The sequence below is a fragment of the Tamandua tetradactyla genome, chromosome 1, assembly GCF_023851605.1.
Source record: "Tamandua tetradactyla isolate mTamTet1 chromosome 1, mTamTet1.pri, whole genome shotgun sequence".
Lineage (NCBI taxonomy): Eukaryota > Metazoa > Chordata > Mammalia > Pilosa > Myrmecophagidae > Tamandua > Tamandua tetradactyla.
The window spans coordinates 2,669,376-2,685,493 of NC_135327.1; the positions used below are offsets into that span (position 1 = coordinate 2,669,376).

The 16,118-nt window shown below is 43.2% G+C and overlaps 1 protein-coding gene, 1 long non-coding RNA gene and 1 pseudogene across 18 annotated transcripts in view; 1 reads left to right on the forward strand and 2 right to left on the reverse strand.

Annotated features, from left to right (window-relative positions):
• Nucleotides 1-204, reverse strand: part of LOC143688682 (uncharacterized) — a 34,778-nt gene extending 34,574 nt beyond the window's left edge. For all 15 annotated transcript variants that reach the window (XR_013178229.1, XR_013178225.1, XR_013178224.1 and 12 more), the window contains exon 1: nt 55-204. This is a non-coding gene — a long non-coding RNA (uncharacterized LOC143688682). The remainder of the gene's footprint in view (nt 1-54) is intronic.
• The window catches only part of UBE2V1 (ubiquitin conjugating enzyme E2 V1), a 30,182-nt gene that overhangs the window by 1,489 nt on the left and 12,575 nt on the right, over nt 1-16,118 (forward strand). The window contains exon 1 of one of the 3 annotated variants that reach the window (XM_077166858.1): nt 189-299. The exons of 1 other annotated variant lie outside the window; for it this stretch is intronic. In XM_077166858.1, the coding sequence (XP_077022973.1) occupies nt 197-299 (103 nt within the window). In that variant the 5' untranslated portion in view covers nt 189-196. Of the gene's footprint in view, nt 1-188; nt 300-497; nt 604-16,118 lie in introns of those variants that run through there. One more of the 3 variants, XM_077166878.1, reaches the window with a different exon arrangement.
• LOC143688664 (peroxiredoxin-4 pseudogene) lies at nt 14,934-15,673 on the reverse strand (annotated as a pseudogene).

Below are 16,118 nucleotides of genomic sequence, written 5' to 3' on the forward strand. Positions count from 1 at the left end.
GGGCTGGATTCTGACGCGTTCCCTCTCGAGTCCCAGCACCCTAGCCCTTCTCACCAAGCACCTCGGTGCCTCTCTCGCACCGCGCCCGGAGGGACTCCTCTCCTCGGGTAATTCCTCTCTCAAAACGGAAAGTAAAAACCGTCCCGACAACCCGGCGCAGGGTGCGCGGAGTGGGCCTCAGCGACGGCGTCTGCGCATGCGCGCGCGGTTGCGCATGCGGACCCGGGCCGGGCGGGGGGTGAAGAAGGGGCCGGCCTTCGAGCGACAGCGACGCAAGATGGCAGCCACCACGGGCTCGGGTGAGCGGGGGCGCCGGGCCGCAGCCGCCGGGGCGCGGGGTCGGGCCGGGAACCCGGGACTCACAAAGACCCTTGCAGCCAGGCCAGGGCACTTGCGCTGCCTCCGTCCTCTGGGCGCTGAGGCGGCAACCAGGGCGACCCTACGAGGGAGGCGGAGCAGGCGGTGGCCGGAAGCACGGGCGGGGGCCTGAGGGGCCTGTGGGCGGCGCGGCAAGGCCCAGAGGCTCCCCCGGGCGGCCTGTGGGTCCCTCTGGGAGGAAGGGCCGGGCCCAGCGGCGCTGCTGAGAAACCGGAGTAGGCCGGGGTGAGCCCTGAGGGCACAGCTGGGAAAGCTGGGACTGGCGGCGCCTTGGGAGAGCTCGAGGGGGGTTCTCTAGAGGATGAGCATGCACCCCCAACGCGGCAGGAGCGCCCGACTGGGTGCTGGGAGCCCGGGTGACGAGGGGGCCGTGGGATATTGGTTTTGAGGAGACATCAGAGAAGCCCATCAGGATGGATGGGAGGAGGAAACGGATCTTGAGGGGATGCCTGAGAGGACCGCCCCCATGGGTTAAGGGGCTCCAGTCGGTTTTGGGGATGGGGTTGGCTGAGGAAATCTGCGTGTTGATTAGAAAGGAGGAAGCCAGGGGTCGCTACTTTGGGAGGAGAATAAGGGTATCTCCACAGGATGAGTGAAGGGGAAAATGGAGTCAGATTCCAGAGGGATCTTGTCGGGGTGACTGATAGTGAAATGACCCCATCATTACCAGGCACTTATTCAAAGGGACAGATGGGTTCCTCCGAGTTAGATTTTAGAAGGCAAGCTCTGAATTGGGCAGTTCCTGGAAGCCTCCGATGTTGGGTGAGGGGAACAGGGTGGAAACTAGGGGTGTCTGTGGGAGGGGGAGGGGATCAAGTGAGGGAAGCCCCTCGCAACGGGTAAGAGTGGGAAGAGGTCAGGTTGCAGAGATGTTTCAGAGAAGAAAAATCTCCTCTTTGATTGGACGGTGGGAACATACCTTAGAAGTGCCTGTTTTGCAGAGATTGCCTGCACCTCACTCCCTTCCACCTCTGGATATTGGAGATACATATGTATGTTCAGATGGGAAGTTTCTCAATGGCTGGAGGTGGAAGTTGAGGGGGAGAAACAGATGAAATAGGAGCACCAGGGTAGTTGTTTGGATAAGAAAGGCTGAGCAAACCCCCACTTCTGAATGGACAGCAGAAACAGGGAGTTTTGGGGGGAGGCAGGGGCGGGGGGGGGGGGTCTCCTTCCAGTCTCTAGATAGGTCGAGGGAGACAACACTTATTTTGATACTCAGTTCCCCGTGATGGACCAGAGGCTCAAACTCCAAAAGGTGTGTTTCAGGATTAACACTCTACAGGTTGGACATCAGGGGGTGGGCTCAGCTGGCCTTTGCGGGGGGGTGGGGGGGGCAAGGCGGTGGGTGGAGATTGGCTAGGGGTGATGGCTGATGAAACCAGAGAATCAGATTGGGGAAGAGCAGAGTTTGGGGGAGACAGAGTGTTCCTCTTTTGGTAAGGACAGCAGGCTTGGCCAAGTTCTCCCAGACGGGATGAAGATGGGTAGCCCCTGATGGATGAGGCAGACCCGACCACACTGGAGAAGAGAGTTCGATGCCTGCAGGGACACCAACTTAAAATCCCCAGGCTGTTTAAGGCCACGGTGTTGGGTGAGGGTTGGTGACCAACGAGGAACTGAGTGTGGGCAGCCCGTATTTCTAGGGTGTTGCTCTTCTCTGAAGGTCATCAAGTACCCCAAGAAGCCATCCTATTGTGATTGTTAGGGTGAGGAATTGGAGGTCTGACAAAAGTGATCCACCACAGCCTGCCTTTGACACTCAAAGCAGTGGGTCTGTTTGGAGGATATAGAGACTTCACATTCCTTTCCTAGGCTTTTTTTTTTTTTTTAAGTTTGAACAGTGCTGAGTTAATTCATTTGCTGAGACACTGCCGCAGACACTCCCAGAAGATAGAGGCTGAGTCAGGCCAGTCTTCTGTGGGAAACTTCTCATCAGAAAAACACCCCTGCCAGGTTGCTAGGAACTAGGGGATGGTAGGGCTTATGGCAGCCAGCGTTATGGCGGTATTGCAGCTCAGCCTTCGAGACTGGCTTCCTACAATCCGGTTTAACAGCTTCTTAATTCTGACTTCTTGAGGCCCTACCAATTGAAGAGTGCTTCGTAAATGCTGTAAAGCATTCTCAGTGTCAAGCTAGTGGAATATAAGAGCATTTGGTGTGATTTAAGATAACAGAACAGACTTTAAGGTATCCTAAAATGGACTTTCCAAAACTCCTTTGTTTATTCAACAAGTATTTACTGAGGTCCTTTTATGTCCCATTGCAAGTAATGACAAGATGGATATGGGCCCTGTCCTTGAGTTGCTTCTGTTCTAGTGGGGGAGAAAGGCTTTAAGGGGGAAATAAATAAGATGGTTTCAGATAGCAGTGAGTGCTATAAAGGAGATTGTGTGGTATGATGGCAAACATCTGGAGAAGTTGTTAGGGAATGCTTCTCTGATAAGGTGGAGTTCGAACTAAGGCAGTGATTGAAGGAGTGAACCCTCAGACTGTGCCACAGGCAGGAGAGGAAGTGAGTGCAAAGCCTCTGTGGTAGGAATGAGCTTGGCATGTTGGAAGAACAGGATAAAAGTGTAATATACAAGGGAGGCTTGTTAAGGAGATGAGTTGGAGAGTATATGGCTTTGGATTTTATTGAATACAAGGGGAAGGCATTGAACAGTGCCTTTGAATAGCCATTGAACAATATGAAGCAGGCATTCAGTAAATATTTCGTGAATGAATGAATAAATGAGAGAATGGGAGTCCTAAAAAGCAGAGTTACAAGATCTGACCTGTGCCCTTAGGCAGAGAAAAGAGTACTAAGTGCTAAGAGTGGAAGCAGAAAGATCACAGTTGGGTAAAACCCACTATAAATGAATATAGAGGCCTCTCTGCTTTCAATTATGGCCAAGGGCTCTGAGGCCTTCCTTTAGTCATGTTTAGAACAAGCCCCTTGATTAATTTCTGCCCTGGGTGCCAGGAAACTGCCATGAAGCCTTTGTGTTCCTGTAAGGGCTGCACTTAGTTTTTATGGTCGTGGCTTTCAGCCCTTGGCTACATCACCTTCCCCACCTCCCTTAGATGTGCATTGTGTGATATCTGCATAGCGCCAGAGGGTGGACCGATGAAATGCCCACTAGAATATCTCAGGATGCCAGTACTGTCACAGGTGACCTCCTCCTACCTTGGCCTGGATTGCAGGACTTCAAACAGTGGCCCTGGCTGCCAGATCCTTCCTCTCAGCCAACATCCCACAGACTTCCCTAATAGTTAAACAGAAAGCAAATCCCAGATGCGTAAGCTCTGTCTGGAAAGGGTTTTAAATTTGCGTACAACAGAGTGGACTCATATACACACGTTCAGCTTTATTTCCATGTGGACAATAAAGGTAAAGTAGACTTCCCTTCCATTGAAGATGTTCCCCAGAGAAAGCTAGAGATGGGAGATGAGAAACTATAGTCCTTTAATTTGTCTAAGTTCCCACCTGTCTCCCATATGCCTTGCCTCGCTGACTGTATTGTAGTTAAGTGCCTTTTGTAAACATGGGCCCTGCGTTCTAGAAAACTGCCTCTTATGGTGCTGTTATGAAACAGCAGTCTGCTCCAGTGATGGAGGGGAACTGGCTTTGTTGGGCTAATGCAACCTAGTGTACTCCTAAGGGATTGCCAAGTAATATTGATAATCATGATTTTCTCCTTTGAATTAACTTTAAACCCACCTTCTTCTCCCCATGGCATTTCCTATCCCTTACTCTCTTTCACTTGAATTGTAGCTCTATAGTAATTTGATAAAAGTAGAACATAAAATGAGAAGTCAGAAATCCACTGTTTAATTCTGAAAGTCCATAGTGAAGTGCAAAGCAGCACATTTGGTGAAGTAAACATTTTGATACTATTATTTTATATTACATATAATGCTTTAGTGTTTTTCTAGTACGTTGACTTACATACATTTCATCTCATCTAACTCTCCATAACCCAGTGAGCTGACATCACAGTGTTACTGAAGGGAGAGCCAAAAGCTGGTGAGTGCCTCAGGAGTGGTGACATTCAGACTAGGGCCCAGGTGTTTTGTTTTGTTTTTATTTTATTTTAACATTTGTTCCCCCTATTATTTATCTTTATTCCATATGTTCTACTCGTCTTTTGACAAGGTACTTAAAAGGAGCATCAGACATCAGGTTTTCACAACCACACAATCACACTGTGAAAGCTATATTATTATACAATCATCAAGAAACACGGCTACTGGAACACAGCTCCACATTTTCAGGCAGTTCCCTCCAGCCTCTCCATTTCATTCCCTCCAGCCTCTCCACTACATTCCCTCCAGCCTCTCCACTACAGGGCCCAGGTGTTTTGACTCCAGTTTCTCCCTGACAGGCGGCAATCCCTTAGGCCTGGATTTTGCCATATGCTCTTCCCTAGGTCTTTGAGCATTTGGTCTTAGGGAGGGGAAGGAAGTAAATGAGAAGCACCTGCCACCTCTTGCAGGCACCCTTTTCCTAGCACCCCGGGTTGTTGTTGATCCCCTTTTGGATAATGCACTGTTCAACACGAATAAGGTCTATTTCTAAGGAAGTTTTCATTTATGCCTTATGTAGATTAACATGTACATTGAGCTTGGGGTTCCTTCATGTCTTGTACAGAGATGATCCTTGTGGTTATTTACATGCAACCCCTTCAAACTCCTTGATAAACTACACTTAAAGGGGCTTACTATATGCTAGATGCTGTGTTAAATGCATTATCTCATTCTTCATATTTGAGACAGGTATAAATTGTTGAAAGTAAGGAAACTGAGGCTCAAAGAGAAGTGGCTTGCCTGAGGATCAGAGCGAGTGAGTTGCAGAGCCAGGGTGCAGAACCATGCCAGTTTTGCTCCAGAATACTTGCTTTTGGCCATTCTTTCAGCCCCTGTTGCCTATTCTCCAGACTATGCATCTCAAGTTTTTCAGCTGTTGGCATGTCTATTAATACATCTGTCTTGGTTGAAGAGGAGTTGGTTTACTCATGAGTAGATAGTAATAATGACCCTTAAGTAGGATTATTTCCCTCATTCCCACATCTACCCCATCAAAAGTCCAGTGTGTGTACCCCCAAAATATATGCCACATCCTCCTCTTCATCTCTATCCATTGTTGTCACCCTAATCTAGTCCAGAACCACCCTCCTCTTGCTTGGAAGGCTGCAAAAGCCTGCTGATTGGTTTTCCTGCTTCTAGTCGTGACCTTTTCCAAACTAATCTCCATGTAGCAGACAGAATGATCTTCTACAGATGGAACACAGAAATTCCCCTGCAGAAAGCTCTTCCAGTCTCTTTTCCATGGCCCCTACCCACCCCGGACCTGCTGTGCAGTCACGTAGACCACGGTACGTGCTTTCCCCATCCTGGGCGTGCTCTGCCCAGAGATCTTCATGTGCCTAGCGGGTTCTTGTCTTTCGGGCCTCAGCTGCTGAGAAAGTCAGGCCTTCTCTGACCACCCAGTTCAGCCTAGTCTCCTCTCTGCCACATCTCCCTATTTGGTTCTCTTCAAAACATTTATCAGGGCGGGCCACAGTGGCTCAGCAGGCAGTTCTTGCCCACCATGCGGAGACCTGGGTTCGAATCCCAGTGCCTGCCCATGTGAAAAAAAGTTTTATCTTTAAAAAAACAAACAAAATAAACACCTAGTTCTACCTGAAAATGTATTTGCTTCCTTGCAAACAAGTGTCTTTCTATTGGGGCTGGATTCTGTTTTGTTCTCTGCTGTATCTCTAGCACCCCACACCTGACATATAGTAGATGCTCAATAAGTATTTGTTGAATGTTGGGATGAGTTAATCCAGAGTCCCACAATTTATTTAGCCAAATACAGAAATTTAAGGTATATGGAGAAACAAAGTATCTGTTAGGGTAAAAGCCTAGCTGTTCAAAGAGGGAAGTTCTTACCCTGATAAGTTGGTATTTATAGAGGTAGTTTAAGGCAGAATTAACTGTCTCCTACCTCAGCTATCCGGGCACACTCCTCATATCTTGTTTTTTTCCTCCATCCTGGTGAGAGAAAATCTAGTTCTTGGCCTTGGTCACTGACCCTAACAATATAGGAACTCAGGGTCTTGTATTCTGTCACCAGCTGTTTGTTATACTGTCTGGATCTGAAAAGAATGACTTTTTGCCACGTGGTTTTCAAACTAGCATATATCAGAATCACTTCCCGGGCTTGTTAGATTACTGGAGCTTGCCCTCCGAGTTTCAGATGCAGTAGGTCTGAGGTGGGCCTGAGAATTGACGTTTCTCACAAGTTCTGAGGTACCGCTAGTACTGCGCAGGTCTGGGCACCACACTCGGTCGCCCACTGCCCTCAGGTACAAGAGCAAAGCTGCTCGTCTCGGCGGCACTAACCACACCTAGGCAGCCAGACTATTCTTGCTGCTTGCCCCGGAATAAAAGTTCACTGCTCCTGACTTTATATCCAATTTCCAGGAACCTCACATCCCGGCACATCATTTTACAGACCTCTTTATTTTAAAAAGTGGGAGCAGCACCAGATTCCTAGCTCTGTTTACTGTCTTCCCTGAGTGGGCAACCAAACCAATTTTAACTAGCAGCTTTTTTTTCAGGAGAGCCATGTGAGATTCTGCCATTTTAAATAAAGACCAGCATGAGGCCAGGCGTTTCCACAATTGGCATCTGTAATAGCTACTGCTTGTGGCCATGATTATCTAAAAACGATGTTTTAAAAGATTTCAAAATCCTTTTTGTACCGCAAATATTTTAATATGTTGCTGTGCTTCAGATTATTATATTAAATACTTTACTGTGACATGGTGTAAAACCCTATCAGATATTCATGCTTTTCCAACTTGGTTGTCATCTTTTCTTTGTAATATCCTGGAGCTGCTGACTTTCCAGTTTTTATTTAACCAAGAGAATAACTGGCTGACTTTTGATACTGACACAGATCCAGGAAAAATCTTTCTGGAAAGAAGAATCCTGAAGTAGCAAGAACAAATATTTTCTTTTAAAAAGCCTTGGACTCCTATGATATTTTAGCATCTTGGTGAAGGTATCTTAGTACTTTCTTAGTTAACATTTTAACAGTTACAGCCTACTTAGTTGTACTTATCTTTTGATGTGGATTTTCCGAGAACACTTTCTCTTAGAGAGCCTGTAGTTCTCATGGTTTTGCGAGATGATCAAGAGCCTGTTTTTGTATCCTCCATATTGTCGCTTGAAGTTGTTTCTCCAGCTGCCCTTTAGGTGTAAGATTCACACAGAAATATTGTTTTAAATTTTAGGCTGATTCAGTGGATTAAAATACATAGGAATAAAATATATGCTCGAACACTTTTGGATTTTTTTCTAATCTTGCTACACTTCTGTTCTTTGGCATATCTGGGTTTGATTTTTAAATATATTCACTGAAGTGTTCTGTTTGTATTAGTGAATCATGATTTTGAGCTTATGCTCTCCATTTGGGATAGAGTGAAGTCCTTATTTGTGACTGATAGGCCTACAAGATCTGCAGGCTCTCTCAACTCCACCAGTATTTGGATTCATATCCCTGGTGTAGCCCCAGAAGTTCTAGAACTAGGGTGTGCTCATGCCATCTGGAGTTAAGTCATCTTTTGCTTTGTAAGAAATATTGACGTGTAAGCATTGTATGCAGTTTATAAATGGTTTTGGATATTTGTAACATGCTTTCATACACATTCATGAAATTATTTTATAGTGAAGAATCCTTTTACTTGCATAGTTTGGGTGAGAAACTTGTTTTTCTTCAGTTAAAAAAAAATTTTTTCCTAAAAGCCTCAATTACATTTAATGAAAAATAAATAAAATTGTTACCCAATCTTAATTATTTCAAAATAAAAAAATTATTTCAAAAAAAATTTAGTTCCCTCAAATGTATGGTATCAGTGCCCAATATCTTGGTCACAATAGAGTTTACAATAGGAAAGGAAGGGATACTGCTGCTTCTTCAATGGGGAAACATCTGTTGAGTACCATTGTATGCCAAGCAGGGCAACATACAAGATTCTGGGGAGGCAGGATTGAATGAGTCATGACCCTGATTGTGATGCTGGGAGAGTGAATAAAACACTTAAAAAAAAAAAAAAAAAAAAAAGGAAGGAAAGTAAAGAAAAAGTACAGTACTGACATTGTGTTGGGGTAAAGTTAAGAGGACTTCTGCAGACTGCCTAGCTTCTAATTAAGATTTCTATTTCTTAAGATCATTATATTTAAATTTTAAATGATAACTTTTCTTGGGCTATTTAAAATCCATTCTAAGCTCTTTGATAATTTTTATATTAGACTCCCTTTTGATAATGCTGTGAATGTTTCCCTGCTGTATTTTCATAAATAAACCAGGGTTAGAATTGTGTGACATTGAGGATTTTTCATTCTGAAATAACATCCTTAGCTAATTCCCACCCATTCATTCATTCAATGAGCATTTAAGTGTATATTCTAGGAAAGCACTCTTTGAGACATTGGAGATTCAGTAGTGAACAAACGGTTGAAGTTTTACTCTCATGAATCTTATGTTCAGAGAAAGACAGACAATAAATTAATGGAAGTGGATATATGTAAAATGTCCAGTAGTGATGAGTGCCATGAAGAAAAAACAAGAAGAAGGAATGGGGGCATTAATGGGCTGTTCAGTTTTAGGTAGGGAAATCAGGGAAGGCCTTTTTGAAGAGGTGTCTTGAGAAAGGAGTTTTCCTTAGGTGAGGGATAGGGGAGCCAGCCATTCCTAGCACTGAGAGAATTTTAGGGTGAGGAAACAGCAAGTGCAGAGGCAGAAAGGAAGTAAGGCTATCTACTCGGGAACTTAAGGGCAAGAATGGCTGAAGAAATGTGGAAACAAGGGGAAGAGTTGGAAGAAATGATGTTAGAGAAGCAGGTGGGGTTAGGCATAGTTAAGGAGTTTGGATGTATTCAGGTTGCAATGAGGAAGCCTGTGGAGGGCTTTGATTAGGGGAATGATGGAATTTAGTTAACTTTAAAAGAATCACTGTGGAGAACAGACTGAGATCAGGTAGACTGAGGAGCCAGTTAGGAAGATGAGGTGGCATGGACTATAGAGATATTGGAAATGGTGACAAGTGACCATATTTGAAATATATTTGAAAATGGGTTGGATATGGGAGTAAGGGAAAAATTCTTACCGTGACTCCAAGATTTTGGCCAGAACAATCTGGTAAATGTGTCAAATACTGAGATTGAGGTGTGAGTAGTCAGTATTTGTTTTTTGTTTTTAATATCTTTATTGTCAAACCTTAGCAAACAAACATACAAACATCTATACATGCTGTAAAATCAGTGGCTCACAGTATCATTGCACAGTTGTATATTCATCACCATGATCATTTTTTTTTTAACATTTGCATCACTCCAGCAAAAGAAATAAAAAACTCATACATACCATACCCATTACCCCTCCCTCTCATTGACCACTGGTATTTCAATCTACTCAATTTATTTTAACCTTTGTTCCTCCTATTATTCATTTTTATCCGTATTTTTTACTTAATCTGTCCATACTCTTGATAAAAAGAGCATCAGACACAAGGTTTTCACAATCATATAGTCACATTGTGATAGCTGTATCATTTATATTTGTTTTTTGAAGAGGAGTGCAGGGGAATTCAGTCCTGGAGGTGTTAGGTCAGAGAGGCCTATTAGGCATATAAATTCGATGTCCAGGAGATGGTTAATTGGAGAGGGTAGGTCTGGAAGTACCAACTGGAGTGTCATCAGTTTTTTTGCAGCCTTCATCTGGGGAGTGGAGATAGAGAAAAGTAGAGGTTGGAGGCCTGTCAGCCTATGTTTGGATGTCCTGAAAGTGAGGCTAAGCAACTTGTGAGGTAGGAAGAGAACCTGAGGGTGAGGGAAGCAAGAATTAAAGACTAGGGTGCACAGGTGGCTCAGTGGTAGACTGGTGCCTGCCATGCAGGAGACCTGGGTTCAATGCCTGCTCATTCACCTAAAAAAAAGAATTGAAAGAGAATGATCAGGTGCTGCTGCAAGCTCCAGGAACTTGGGGTGGGGGCTGAGAATTAACCTTAGGATTTGGCTAGAAGCTGCTGCTTAGGCCTCCCAAGGAGGTGACAGGTGTCTTGAGTTTGGGTAAGTGACTAAGTAGAAAAGCCTGGAGGAGATAGGAGTTAGTTAGGTAAAGGCTTTCAGACAAAGAGTCTAGACCACCCTTTTGGGTTTTGTCTCCAAGAAGAAACAAACAAATGAGGTAGCAGGGGATGAAATAAACAAAACTCCAAATGAGTTTTGGAGGTTCTGTTTTATTTTATGCTGGAAAACACAATGTGCTGATGGAAATGTGTCAGTAGAAAAAGCTTACTATGAGCCAGGAATTGTACAGAGTTCTTTGCAGGTTTCATCTCTTTTCTTCTTGCCACTATAGAGAACAGTAAATCCCTGATTTACTGAGGTGCAAGGTAACTTGCACAGTCACCCAGCTAGAATGTTGTGGAGCCAAAACGTGGTCTGTGCTCTTAATCCTCTACTGAAAGTTTGTCATTTTCCCAAAAGTGTGTTCTCATTCTTCTTTGTGGGAGATGACTGTTTACCCCGACCTGCTTTTTAAAATACAGTGGCAGACCATGTGTCTTCAAGTTCTGTGATTCTGTGTTTATGGCATCCAAAGATCATTTATGGGAATATACACATGGCAGGAAACAAGAGTTGACTTTGGTTTATTTTTTATAAAATGAATTTGCACTACCTTTTTATCCTTCTTTGCTTATTTTTTTTTCAACAAATATTTATCTAAAGCCTTCTGTGTGCCGCCAGTTGTTTCACTGTCACATTGTAAACTTGGGGACTGCCACCACCATTGTGCAAATTAATGTCTCCCTTACATTTCTTAACATTCTACTACTTCCCACTCTCCAGGCCTATAAGAAGTTTGCTGACAGAGGTTCTGTCACAGTATTTACCCTAAGCAACTGCATCTGATCTTACATCCTGAGATGTTGGGAGCAGCTCTTCCCTAGCCTAGACCCAGCCCTTCCAGTCCATTCTGAGTATTACCAAAGAGACTTGCTTGTGTTTCTCTCATCTGCTTCCTATTGTGGAGCACTTTGCAGCTCTCCCCACTGATTACTGGCAGGGTCAAGTTTCGCCCCTCTTAGTAAGGTGATTCCTCCTCTAATTGCCAGGCCTGTCCTCAACTTCCCAGCCATAACCTGCCTCTCAACCAGTCAGACCCCACCACTGCAAGGAGGTGGTTGTGCCAGCAGAGAAGCATGCCCTCTGCCTCTTTCTGTCTCAGCCATGCAATCTTACTGTGACTTGCTCAGATCATAGTTGTCTCCCAAAGCTTTCTCTGCCTGCTACATTATTTTCTTATGGGGGAAGTGAAATAATGATTAAGAAAATGTTTTGTACCTGAACAGGGGTAAGTTCAAATCTGAGCATCCCCCTTCAAGCTGTGTGACTTAAGGTGAATGTCCTAACCTCTTTTAGCCTCAGTTTTCTCTTGTATGGAAGCCATAATATCCTACTCTGAATGGACAGGCACAATGAGACAAAGCAACATTGTTTTCTTCCTTTCCTGAGATTCTGAAATAAATGGCAGAGGGGGGAGGACAGGATTGGGAGACCTATGGGATTCCCAGAAGCCCTTGAAATTGTGTGTAAAATTTGACAGGGCTGCATTTGTCTGGGAAACAAAATCTTTAGCTCTCATCAAATTTCAGAGGGTTTCATGACCACCATCCCCTCCAAAGGTTAAAAAACATTGTCACATGGGAGGTTACATTTCATTCATATCTTTTGATACTGTTTTGTTTCATTGAATTTTATATGTGTATTTCTTGCTTCCACAGTGAGATTTTATACTCTGATAGCATATGACCCCTATAGTGTCTAACGTAATGCTGGATAAGTATTGGGTAATTATTGCATTGAAAGAAGAGGTCTTTGTGCATATATGTTACTGATGAATTTATGTATAGGGAAATTTTGACAGTTGGGTAAAAAGCCTAGCAAGCTTGTAAAAATTACAGTTCTAAAGTATGTAGATTTTTTTTTCCTTGTAAATTTGGAATCCTAGGCTGAGCTCAACTTTATGCATATTAAATATGGGCCCCAGAAGGACCTTACCATAAAATTTATGTTCTTAAGCACAATAGAATTGATGATACCAGCTCACTAGGTAGTAATTGACCACTTCTTTTTGAACATCAGAAAAGATTAAGTGCGCATCTCCACAATTTGTGATTTTTTTTTTTTTTATAATTCCTGATTTCTGCTAGCGGGTATTACCGCCCCCACCCCACCCCCAACCTTTGCTTTTAATCAGTTTTTGAGGAAAAATAAGCTTGTGGCTTAGAAATAATGAATTAAAAATTAAGTCTCCTTATCCAGACAGTTTATAGATAAATTGTCCAGACAGTTTGTAGATAAATTCTTCAAGATGAAGTTAAATAAAGGCTAACAGAGTAATTAAGCACCCAATGCCAGATCAGTACAATGTTTACCAATATTTACTTACTCTCTGACAAAAGAAAGGCTTTAAATATTCTTTGAACTAGACCCTAGAGTATCAGGGCTGAAAGGATTTTTTGAAGGCAAATGGAGAACCCTAAATGTTGCAGAATGATGGTCCGTGACCTGGTTCTGGCCTTCAGACGTCTGACCAGAACACAGAGTGATTACCCCGCTCTTAACACTCACTCTCGTAAGCTGGGCATTAAAGAAGTTTACAAAACCATGCCACACTTCTTGCTACTTTTCTGTTGTTCTTTGGAAAATCTGCTTATTTGACAAAACACTTCATTTCTCTTAACATGTGATGATTTATTGTTAGTTTTAGATAAATTGATAACTTTTTTAAATCACTTAAAACTATTTTCTAATTTGGTAACTACCAATAGCCATAACTCACATAAGCAAAGACTGTTTGCATTCTTCAGTAATTTTTTAAGAGTATAAAGATATAAAGGAGTCTTGAGACCAAAAACTTTTGAGAACTGTTCAAATGGAAAAAATGCTTATTATAATTATTGTAATATTATTGTAGAACCAGGATAATACCTGCCACATGAGAGTAGCCCACTTTTTATCTTGCCAAAAAGAGCAAGTCAACATAAAGGTCACACACGCAAGTCCCACTCAGTAATGGGCTTGGCTGTGGGAGCCATTATACTTTGACCCTTGTTCACCTGACAGTCTGAATATTGAAATACATGGGTCATTTAAAGTTGGTCACTTAGGAAATACTATTAAATGAGATTCCCAGTCTTGGAGCATCTTTGGTTCTTATTAAGATGAGGTGTCATATGACTAAAGCCCAGAAGAAGTAACTGAGCGTGACTTATAGATGTCTGGGGGAAGAGTGCTCTAGGGTGAGGAAACAGTGCAGAGGCCCTGAGGTGTGGGCCTTAGTGCAGAGTATGTTTGACATAGTGCCTCTAGGTTTTTTTAGTTTTGTTAAGCAAATAATATGGAGTCATGGTAAAAGAAAACAGAAAATATAGAAAAGGAAAAAAAATCACCTCTAGTTTTGATATCCAGAGATAGTCTTTCTAGCTTTCTTAAGCTCTCACTTGCTGTCTCTAAATGAATATCTTAAATATTCATCAGCTTTCCTGTCAGTATGAGCCTGTACTTTGGTATTAATTGTTATTAGTGCAAGCTAATAAATTAGCAATATTAATGCATACTGATTTTTTTTAAGTCAAATTAGTTGGGATTATTAAAGATTTAGATTTAACTCTTTCTGTATAAAAGTCATCGTGTAGGGTGGGCCACGGTGGCTCAGCAGGCAGAGTTCTCGCCTGCTGTGCCAGAGACGCGGGTTCGATTCCTGGTGCCTGCCCAAGCAAAAAAAAGTCATCATGTTGTCTGCTTTTCCCCTCAGTTTTTGTATTTGTTAGAGAGGCTTAACCCAATATAGTGGGAGAATCCAGTTGGCTGTTCTATGGATAAAACAATGAGTATTTCCGAATGAGTCATTCAAGTATGCCATCGGATTTTTGCCGTTCCCTTTCAAGTGCCATCTATGCTTTTATTTACTTTCTCTTCAATCAACTTAATCCTTTGCGTAAATTTTATTTTTAAAGAAAACTTTTATCATTTTTGCAAATGGGAAGTTAGTATATTCCTTGCCCTAAGTAAGTTATTCTTAAAAATATATAAATAAAATGATAATTTAAATAAATAAATAATAACTGTAAAATAAAGTGTTTACTCATGTATCACGTAAAGTCAAGTACCACTGGCAACTCCATTCTTCCAGTTGCTGGAAGCCACAACTCTTTCTCTCTCATTTCACAGCCAGACTGGAAGCAAATCTTGTCAACTCAGAACTCCCAAATATCTAGAATTGTGCCATTTCTCACCACCTTTGCTGCTGTTACCCTGGTCCAAGCCAGGATTATCTGTTGTCTGGTGTTGCATTAGCCTCTGAACTGCTTCTGTCCTTGCTCTCGTCAGTGTATTCCTCACGCAGTTGTTGAGGGGTCCTGTTAAAAAAAAGTCAGATTGTGCCACGCCTCTTCAAAACTTCAGTGGCTTCTCGTGTCACTCAGCACCAGCTGGAGTCCTTAATCTTCTCCTTTTCAGTTTAGTTTATCAAAATACTTCAATTTTGCTGCTGGACCTAGGATTATTGTTTCACTACCAGCTTGCACCTGTTTGTCAACATACTGGAATGCATGAACCAAATATGGTGTCTCAGCTGCCAACCTGCCCACAGGAAGGTCATACAGAGTAGTCTGCCTTAGGATTCCTTTGTCATCAGTAATGAAGAGGCCTCTAAGAGTGGGGTCTGAGTCCTCTAGATGCATGCCAGAGCCCTTTGAGATCTAATTGGTCAAATCTGAGCCTGGAATCCTTATTGGTCCAAGTCTTCCTTGTTTTTGAGGGCTATTAATCCAGGCCAAATGGGCAAACTGAATCAACAAGTATGGTACCACTCCCATGTTCATAGATCTGAATTCTTCAGTTCTAAAACCAAAAGCAATGATTTCAGTTGGATGCACAAGTGTAAAATCAGATGAATAGAAATAAAAAAGCCAGGTATTTTCCATGATAATCAGTTAAATTGCATTCCTCAAATTCTCTGTTTATCACAATGTTCCTTCCCAGTAAGGTGCTTATTTGGAAATCTTGGCTTTGCTGAAGCGTAGGGGGTGGTTGTCAGCAGTACCTGGGATACCTCCCTGTGTCCACCCATATAGGAGTGGCATTCCTTCTCGCAGGTCCAGGGCTGTTGCTCTGCCTTCAAAGTCCTGGACCACAGCAGGAACAGCGGCAGTGGCAACAGCAGCCTTCAGCTCTTACCCAGGGCTGGGGTCATTGTGGCTAGTGCCAGCAGTGGCTCTTCCACGTCCGCACAAATGCAGACGCTTGTTCCTTAGCACGAGTGTGGCTTCTCCCACTGCCGGGCAGCAACTGCTCCTTCCTGGTTTTTGATACTCTAGTGAAGGGCCTACCTTCGGACCTTTGTACTTTCTATTCTTGCTGCCTGGAAGACTGTTTCTCCTCTCCCCATCCCATGTTCCCTCACTTTCAGGTCTTTAATCAGGGTACCAGATCTCAACAGACTTTCCTTGATCATTCCATTTGAAATGTAGCCCTTCCCCTCCCTGCCCAGTACTTCTGGTTCCAGAACACCATTATCTGCCATGCTGTATAATTTACATATTTCTTTTGTTGATTATGTCTCCACTAGAATGTCAGCTGTGTGAGGGCGGGCATTTTTGTTTTGCTTCCTATATGTTCCCCTGTGCCTGGAAAAGTAC